General features: G+C 49.0%; 2 protein-coding genes and 1 pseudogene across 4 annotated transcripts in view; 2 read left to right on the forward strand and 1 right to left on the reverse strand.

Moving 5' to 3' along the window:
• The window catches only part of LOC142046418 (olfactory receptor 4Q2-like), a 2,210-nt pseudogene extending 861 nt beyond the window's left edge, over positions 1–1,349 (forward strand).
• The window catches only part of LOC116825292 (olfactory receptor 4Q2-like), a 9,099-nt gene extending 4,713 nt beyond the window's left edge, over positions 1–4,386 (forward strand). The window contains 2 exon segments of the mRNA XM_075062462.1: positions 3,278–3,858; positions 3,861–4,386. Of these exon segments, the coding sequence (XP_074918563.1) occupies positions 3,442–3,858; positions 3,861–4,361 (918 nt within the window). The 5' untranslated portion in view covers positions 3,278–3,441 and the 3' untranslated portion in view covers positions 4,362–4,386.
• ZNF385D (zinc finger protein 385D) overlaps positions 1–9,926 on the reverse strand; it is a 419,438-nt gene that overhangs the window by 90,769 nt on the left and 318,743 nt on the right. The window lies entirely within an intron of this gene.

The raw sequence follows: 9,926 nt of genomic DNA on the forward strand, positions 1-9,926 counted from the left end.
ATTCTATTCAATATCAGAAAACAGAGGACAGTCCCAACGTAATATTACACATGGTGCTTCAAAAGGAGTAATTTCTGAACACAGGAAAATTGTGAGCAAAATTGTGGTCTAGATATAACTTTGTCCTGCCATGAGTTCAGGGGGCTAGACTAGTTGTCCTCTCGAGATCCTTCCAGTCTATGATTCTATGATTCTATGAAACTGATTGGAGGAAAAATGTAGACAGAAAAATGTGAATGAAAATTGGGAGTTCTTTAAGAAGAGTTTATCAGATGGCCATAAGATTATGATTCTAAAAGCCCATCCTGGTTCAATGTTGAAGTAAAGATAAAATTTTAAAAAAAAGCAATATAAAAGGCAAAATAGATACAACCAATATAAATTAGACATTATGAATTGCAGGAAATTATAAGGGAAGCTAAAGACATCAAGCAACTTCTCACGCAGGTGGAGGATCAGGAGAATAAAAGAAGCTTTTAAGGACCAAAAGAAATCCTAGCAAAGTATAGCATTCCTACATGGAGATGGTAAAATTGTTAATAATATGATGCAGAAAAGTAAATATTCCTGCTCTGTATTTGGAAAAGAAGCAGGATGGTATATTCTATCACAATAGAATAAGAACGCTTACGGGTTCAGACCAAAGGTCCATCTACCCAGTATCTGTCTACCGACAGTGGCCAATGCCACATGCCCCAGAGGAGTGAGCTAACAGACAATGATCAAGTGATCTCTCTTCTGCCATCCATCTCCATCCTCTGATGAGCAGAGGCTAGGACACCATTCTCCTTTTTCTGGCTAATAGCATTTATGACTTAGCCACAATGAATTTATCCAGTTCCCTTTTAAACATTGTATAATCCCAGCCTTCACAACCTCCTCAGGTAAGAGTTCCACAAGTTGACTGTGCGCTGTGAGAAGAACTTCTTCTTTTATTTGTTTTAAACCTGCCACTATTCATTTCATTTGGTGATCCCTATTCTTGTATTATGAGAATAAGTAAATAACTTTTCTTATCCACTTTCTCCACATCACTCATGATTTTATATACCTCTATCATATCCCCCCTTAGTGTCCTCTTTTCCAAGCTGAAGAGGCCTAGCCTTTTATTCTTTCCTCATGGGACCCTCCAAACCCCTAATCATTTTAGTTGCCCTTTTCTGAACTTTTCTAGTGCTAGAATATCTTTTTTGAGGTGAGGAGACCACATCTGTACACAGTATTCGATGATGATGAAGGATGATGAACTTTCCAGCCCATGAGTAACAAGAAGGAGTTATACGACATCTACTAGGAATACACATATTTTTTAAATCTGCAGGCTGGATAATTTGAACCTAGAGTACTAAAGAGTTGGCTGATGAGATGTCTGGTCCTCTCATGTTATTTTGAAAAAAGTTTGGAATACCAGGGAAATTCCAGAAGACTGGACTAGTGCTAATGTTATGCTGGTATTTCAAAAAGTGCAGATCCAGGTATATGATTGGTTGGTTGACATCATCTGGGAAAATAATGGGAAAGTGCTACAGGAGTCGCTGATAAAAAAGTAAATATGAGGCATAAATAACACAGCAGTCAACACTGGAAAAATGGGGAGCATGTAGCTGGGGTCAGCAGATAAAATGCATTTACCCTTCCCTTTGGGGAATATGGATGTTTGGTTTCCCACGTATTTTTTATCACTACACCTCTGAAAATAGGGCCTGCCAAATGACCTGATTTCATTCTTGGATGAGGTGTCAAGTTTGTATTGACAAAAGTGCCGTGCAAGATGTAATTGAGAAGAGTTCTGTAAGGGATGGCTATCCCCACCCTGAAGTGGAAAGCGCCCACTAACTGCTTAACGCGGAGATTCTGGGGCCGGACCCCCCTCAATCACTCCTGCTGAAGTCATTCCACTTTGTATAATAATTAATAGCTGGTGGAGCAGATCCACACCTTCCCAGGAACATGCATGTCCCTTTTGCCATGGGATGTGACTCCATAACATGGATCAGTCATTACCGCGGGAGTTGATTTTAAAGAGTCTCATTACCTACTGAATACTGTGGGCCTGGTCACAGGAGGGAGACAGAAGAAAATTTAGTGCAGAAGGACGACGGGTCGAGCCGGTTCAGCTTTCTTGGGAGATGTTTTTCGGTCAGCCTAATTTGTTAATGGCTGTCAGACAAAGAGAGTGACTTTAGAAGGTAAAATAGCAGGGACTGCCTGGGTTGTAACTCTTTAAAAGTCTAGACCTCTGTATCAAAGGACTGAGCAAAATGAGATTTTTAAAATCTGAATTAGTACTTGTCTGTCTATTGTGCTTTCCACCCTGAGATATCAAGCACTTTACAAAGGCAGGTTGCTATCATTGTTGCCGAAGGGAAACTGACGTCAGCGAAGAACGTTACCCAAATACCTTGCCTAGCCCACAGGCCGGCTCCAGGCACCAGCTTAGAAGCAGTGGCTTGGGTGGCCACTCGGAGCGAGGCGGCAAGTTTCAGTCATATTGGGCATTAGGGTTCCTCACTCCACCTCGAGCAAAGGACTCCCGCTGAATTGGCCGCAGATGGTGATCGAGGTTTTTTTTTTCTTTGCTGTGGTGCGGCAAAACCCCTGGAGCGCCCTGCTAGCCACATAGATAACACCACTCAATGCGACTAAAATCCTCTGCATCTTCAATCTTGCCTGAAGGAAATGTTCTACATGTCATGATCCCCAGTCTCTACACAACCACCAACTTTCAATCTAGTAATTAGTCCACCTTTATCCAGCCTAATGAATTCCAAAATCAATTTACCCCATGCTGGGTGCAATAGTTTTTGTATTAGAAAATCATCATTTATAATTTTGAGAAATTCCAATGATGTTTAACTGGCTGCACAAGACCTCCCATGTACAACTCCCTGCTCAAAGTCCCCTATAACGACACAGTTTTTCCTTCCACATAATTATGCGCAGGTATTCAAAGAGGAACTTGTCCTGTTCTCTGAGTTGATTTAGTGCTCTGTAACAGACTCCAACAATACCCCTGCCTCGCTTTGTTAGTTAGTGGGTTGATCCTGAATTCAAGATTCTGTGGTTCTGAATTATCAATACCTCAAAAACAAATAATAGTGTCTTTAATGTGGAGTGACACCCCTTACGCCTCTTTCCCCTACTCATTACTTCCTGAACAGTTTATAGACAGTGATTGTAACATTCTATTCTTGTAAATCATTCCACCAATAATGCCAATTACATCAAATTGCTTCTCAACTATGAGAATTTCCTGTTCCTCTCACTTATTGCCCAGACTCCTAGAAAATTGAAATATTCAAATAAAGTCTGAGGAAGCCACTCAGGATTGTGCCCATTGACTGCAACAGGAGGAAGGCGTGAGTAAAATCCTTTGAATTTATCTCTTTATTTCTCCTCACGTTCCCCTCCAGGTCCCTCAGACTTGATTACACAGGCCCAATGGAGCAGCTGTGGAGAAACCAGACTCCAGTGGGGGAGTTCCTCCTGGCAGCCGTTTCCCCAACTCCACAGTCCCAGGCCGCCTTGTTTGTTGTGTTCCTCTTGGTCTATGTCTCCCCGCTGGTGGGTAATACCCTCATCATGGCGACGGTCAGCTCTGACCCCTGCCTCTGCACTCCCATGTATTTCCTGCTGGGCAACCTCTCCTTCCTGGACCTGTGCTACTCCACCGTCACTGCCCCCAAGATGCTGTTGGACTTCCTGTCTGAGAGAAGGAGTATTTCCTACCAGGCCTGCATGGCCCAGCTCTTCTTTCTGCACTTTGTGGGGGCGGCCGAGATGTTCCTGCTCACTGTTATGGCCTACGACCGCTACGTGGCCATCTGCAAGCCCCTCCACTACCATAGCATTATGAACCGGACCCTAGGCAGCTGGATGGTGGCGGCTTCCTCCACTCCATGGTCCAGACCATCCTCACCATGCAGCTGCCCTTCTGCGGGCCCAACTGGGTGGACAACTTCTTCTGCGATGTCCCACCAGTGATCAAGCTGGCCTGCACCGACACCTACGTAGTGGAGCTGCTCATGGTCTCCAACAGTGGGCTGATCTCTACCAGCTGCTTCATTATCCTGGTAGCCTCCTACACCACCATCTTGGTGAGGATTCGCTCCCCTGAAGTGTGGCGCAAGGGGCTATCCACCTGTGCCTCACACCTGACTGTGGTGACCTTATTCTTCAGGCCCTGCATCTTCATCTATGCCCAGCCCTTCTCCATCTTCTCAGTGGACAAGCTGGTCTCAGTCCTGTACAACATCATCATCCCCATGCTGAACCCCTTGATCTACACACTCAGGAACAAAGAGGTGAAGTCAGCCAGGAGGAGACTGAGGACAAAGGGCATTACTTCCAGGGGAAGGTAACAGTCTGAGATGCAGGGAGAGCTGATAATCAGGCAGCTGTCTTGTGGAGATATAGATCAGCCAAGGCAGCCATCTTGGGGAGATATGGATCAGGCAAGGCAGCCATCTTTGGGATATATGGGCTGGGCAAGGCAGGGGAGCCATAGAAGCCAGGAGTTCTGCCTCCCAGCCCCATCCCAGCTCTAACCCACTAAACCCCACTCCTCTCCCAGAGCTGGGGATAGAACCCAGGAATCCTGGTTCTCAGCCCCTCACCTCCACTCTTTCCAACAGACCCCAACTCCCTTACAAAGGGAACGTCGTTAGCGGTTATTAGATGACTCTGTAATATGCAGCCTGCATTAACCAACCCCATGTCCTGCAGGACAAAGAGGCCTACAACACTTAAGTCCCAGCCCTCCCTGCTGAGGGACCTGGGATTAGAACTTGAGATCTTCTTCTCCACATGCCCACTGAGTTAAAGGAGATCCCCTAGCTGCTGTACTATCATGTTGCTGATATCGCCATACTGCCACTAGGGGGCGACATTGCCCTAAGATGGTACATTGCAACTGGCCAATGTGATCCTGGGATGGATTTTGGCAGCAAACTCTGGACCCGATGTGCCTTGTCAGCCCTTACTCCTCAGGGGAATGCCACTGGCTGTTTTCACAATTCAGCTCTGTCCCCTAGGGTATTAATTACAGATAATGGTTCCCCACCATCTGGGACATCATTAGGAGCTGATGCACCCAGCGAGAAATTGCCACTGGTTTCTGGGGAAACTTTCAGCAAATAACAGGATGTTTGTCCTCCAAGAGGTAGCCTCCTTGGAAACTCTCACAGCTGGGGAATGCCAGATAAAGAAACTGAGGCACAGAATTTCCTAGATGCATAGATGATAAGGCCCAGGAAGGATCATTATTATCATCAAGTCTCATCTCCTGATGATCACATCCAATGACTCATTGCAGTTTATCTGGAGCAAACTTCTTGGAAAGAGGTGCCCCATCTCCATGGAAAATCTCCAAGAGATGGAGAATCCATCATGTCCCCAGGTCAATTGGTCCCCTGGTTCATTGTTAAAGATTTGAAACTTATTTCCAGCATGGACTTTGCTGACTCCAGCTCCCAGCCATTGGATCTCCAGGCCATAGATCATTCCCGTAGCTCTTCTCTCTTTCAATGGTACAGAGAAGGTCTAGCAACGCCATCATTAGTAAGAAGCAATTTTCCAAAGGGCCCTAAAATCCACTTGCCTATTTGGATTGTCTTGGAAATTGCCATGTTTTTTCAGGATCTCTCATCTAATTAGGGGTGCAAATTGGGGGAGCATTTGGTCAAAGGATCTCAGAGATAGAGCACCTGCAAAAAAGAACCTGCCAGTCAAATTTCTCCCATTTTTCTTTTTTGTGCACACTCACATCTGGACCCATGGCAAATATCTGCAGCAAAATGATCTCAGCCAGTTGGATTGGACCTCAGCAGACACCCAGTTCTGCACTGAGACAGCAATAGTGCCCAGGCAGGACGAGCCTTAGGGAAAATGGTGCCCTGTGCAAACTTGTGCTTTGGCACCCCAGACCCTCACTGCCTCCCTGGGCTCTCCCCCACCCCCTATCACCCCTAGGCCCCACTGCCTTCCCTCCATTGCCCCAAGAACCCATCAGTGGTCTTGCACCCCTGGCTCACCCCACTCCTTACCTCTTGGCCACAGAGCCCTCCTGACCATGTCGCCCACCCATGAGACTGGCCCCGAGCCCTCTGGCTGTCTGAACTGGTTGTGGGGCTTTTGCCAGTGCAGTGGGCTGCATTTTCTCCTGGGCCGCTGCCTGCCATGCTGCACTGGGGACAGAGCTCACTTGCCGGATGGCAGAAAGGAGGAATGGCTCAGGCTGGGGAGAGTCACAGAGAGTGAAGGGGTAGAGCCCACCATCCTGCAGAGTGCAGAAGTGGGACTAGGAGCTGGAAAGGGAAACCAGGTGGGGTGGCAAGCAGGGGGCATCTTCTCGGGAACAAGGAGGTGGGTACTGCTGCTGTGCCAGGCCACACCCAGGAGGCAGCAAAGGGGAGCCAGAGCCCCCTATCTCTTGGCCACAGTGCAACCCACAGAGCCCTAGGCAGTTACCCATGTTGCCCAGCCCTATACCCAGGTTGCCACTGGTGGGTCTGCACAAAAGCAAGTGAATCCTGCTGCTGCTGAGCCACTTGGCACTCCAGCCCTGACATGCTTCACAGACTAGGCCAAACCCACAAAAGGCTAGATGGGGCCACAGTTAAAGCACTTGCCATAGACACAGGAGCTCTGGGTTCAAATCCGCACTCTGATCCAGTGCATAGTTGAATCTGGGGCTCCCACATTCTAGGTGAGAGTCCTAACCACTGGGGCTCTTGGGCATTCTAGGGTGGGCTTCTCTCCTGGTGAAGCCGTTGAAGGTCTCATTTGTGCAACAGCAGCGTTCCTAAATGTTGAGTGTTGCAACACTCAACCTAAATCCCTCCCTGGACTCCAATTCCAATAGCTCCAGGGAAGCTGGATGGTGACCACAAGCCAAGGCAAAAGTTCAGAGCCAGAGGCTGGGCATTTCCAAGGATCTAGAGGGAGCCGGGATGATAAATCCCACTGCAATTCACAGAGACTTTAGAGACACCACAGCCAAAGGCAGAAAGTGCTTCTGAACCTTGGAAGATGTGAAGATTCTCATGTCCCCCAACCCCAAAGAAATTATTATATCCCTCGACCAGAGAACACACCCCTCAGATTGCTACGGGCTGCCTCTGTTCGGAGCTGTATCGACAGAAGTATCTGTTCAGTATTAACAAGATGATCAAAGAGATTGCAACCCAGCCAGGTGAAACACGCCAAGGTGGGAAGATCAGACCCAGGGTGCTGCAGAAGATCCCAAGCACTTCCAGCTGGAATCAGGTTTTCAGATCCTTAGTGACTTTGTCAATTTCACCGGATGGGTCTCGTTGCAAAACTACACAGCCCTCAGCAGCGAAGGAGATCAGCAGGGCGGCTTTAAGCTGATTCCCCGATTTCCCCAGAATTGGGCTCCGCGCCGAAGAGGGCCCCAGCCACGCCTAAGGGGCCCCTCCGGGGGTCTTCAGCAGCATTTCGCGGTGGGGGATCCACTCCGGGGGTCTTTGGGAGCATTTCAGTGGTGAGAGATCCTTCAGTGCCATGGAAAACCTGGAGCAGATGCCCCGCCCCAAAGTGCTGCCAAAAGCCCCAGACCACCACGCGAGTATTCCATCGGGCCCCGTGGGTCATAAAGCGGCCCTGGAGATCAGCCATGAAATGAGAACAGAAGAACGGCCATTCTGGTCAGACAAAGGTCCAGCCCAGTATCCTGTCTTCCTCTGGACTCTTCCAATTCTCCATATCTTTCTTAAGATTTGGTCCCAAAACTGGACACAGTAGTCCCAGCAGAGTAGAGCAGGACAATGACCTCCCACGTCTTACAGATGATGTTCCTGTTAATACACCCCGATAATATTAGCCTTTTAAAGTTGCATCACGTTTTTGACTCATATTCAGTTTTGATCCAGGATAACCCATGGCTCCCTTACAGCAATGCCACCACCTAGCCAGTTTATTCCCCATTTTTGTAGTCATGCATTTGATTTTACCATCTTACGTGCACTAATTTGCACTTTTCTTCACTGAATTTCCCTCAGTGATTTCAGAGCAGTTCTCCAATTGCTCAGACAATGTGAATTCTAATCCTGTCCCTCAAAGCCCTGGTAACCCCTAACAGCCTGGACATCCACAGATTTTATAAGCATCTTCTCCGCTTCTCATCTGAGGTGTTATGAAACGACTGAATAGTTCCGACCTTGTAAATCCCGGAGGGTCCCTTGACTTGTCCTCTCTGTTGACGGTGCAGCATTGATAACTGCTCTTTAATACCATTGTGCACTGGAATTCATCCAGATGTATTTCCCTATTTATTTTTATACTATCATGGGAAACGAGGGCCAGATGGGACAAGACATGGGGGGCTGCATATCATGGCTTGAGGGACGATTCTGCTCTGGAGGAGATGGATAGGGGGTAGAACTAATGTGCTGGGGTGTATGGATCTGTAATTTCTTTCTACAGCTTTTAGCCAGTTTTTCTCCTTCTCTCTCCTGTTTCTAGTCCCCTTAAACAGTACAGCCTTCTCCTCCCACCCTAACCACTTGTCCCAGTGCCCATTAACAGTACAGTCGACCCTTCCCCACCCCCAGCTTCCTGCTGCCCGCTAGTGCCCATTAACAGTAATGCCACCCCTTCCCCACACCCACCCCTGCGCCCCCAGTGCCCATTATACAGCAACCGCCCCTTCCCCACCCCCCACCTCTGCTGCCCCTGTGCCCATTATACAGTAACCAGCCGCCTTCCCGCCCCACCCTCTGCTGCCCCCTAGTGCCCATTATAAGCACAGCCCCCTTCCCCCCCACCCTCTGCCTCCTAGTGCCATTATACAGCACAGCCCCCCTTCCCCACCCGCACCCTCCTGCTGCCCCTAGTGCCCATTTACAGTCCAGCCACCCCTTCTCCGCCCCACCCTCTGCTGCCCCCTAGTGCCCATTATACAGCACAGCCGCCCCTTCCCACCCCCACCCCTGCGCCCCCTGTGCCCATTATACAGTAACAGCACCCTTCCCCACCACCTCTGCTGCCCTCACTAGTGCCCATTATACAGTAATAGCGCCCCTTCCCCACCCCACCTGCTCTGCTGCTCCTAGTGCCCATTATACAGTACAGCCGACCCTTCCCCACCCCACTCTCTGCTCCCCTAGTGCCCTATTACACAGATAGCACCCCTTCCCCCCTCACCTCTGCTGCCCCTAGTGCCCATTAACAGTATAGCCACCTCTTCACACCCATACCCCCTGGCTGCCCGCAGAGGATGAGGGGTGCAGTAGGGTGGCTAGGCTGTATAACAGGACTCGAGACAGGACAATGAATTTGTTGCAAAAAAAGGAGACTGCATAATTCCTCCCCACTCATCCCGAAATTCAATTATCCAGACAGCACATCCCCCAGGATGGTGGCTTGGGCCACCCACCCCATCCTCCAGGGCACTGTCATCCTTGTCAGCGCCAGGTTCTGTTCTCTCAGCTGAATGCCGAAGCTCCAAGGCTCAGCTGGTGTGTGTCTCTGGGTGTTTTCTTCCACCTCCCTCAGCCCTGGTTGATTTCTGCCACTCGCTTGTTCTGAGGTGAAAGCAATTCACCATTCTCTCGGAGCAGGGCCGAGGGGACCCCCCATGCTACAAATAGACCTGTTTTCCTCCAGGCCCTCCTCTTCCTCAGTGCTGATGTCGTGCCTCGTGTTATCATACAGGATGACTCTGACCAGCGAGTTGGTGGGCTGGCCCCTTCAGGGTCTCCTGTCAAGCTGGTTAAAGCTCTTGTCTAGAGATTTTTTCAGCTGAGTTTGACAAGTTAGCGTATGGAAAGACACGAGCTTCCGTTCCCATGAGGATCTCACCTCAAACATCTTCCCAACGTGTGGGCTGTGGTGTCTCCTGAGGGTACGGCGGCCTAGATCTAGCACCAGCCCGCCACCTCAGGAGCCCACACTCATATTTAGGC

This window comes from Chelonoidis abingdonii, chromosome 2 (assembly GCF_003597395.2).
Source record: "Chelonoidis abingdonii isolate Lonesome George chromosome 2, CheloAbing_2.0, whole genome shotgun sequence".
Lineage (NCBI taxonomy): Eukaryota > Metazoa > Chordata > Testudines > Testudinidae > Chelonoidis > Chelonoidis abingdonii.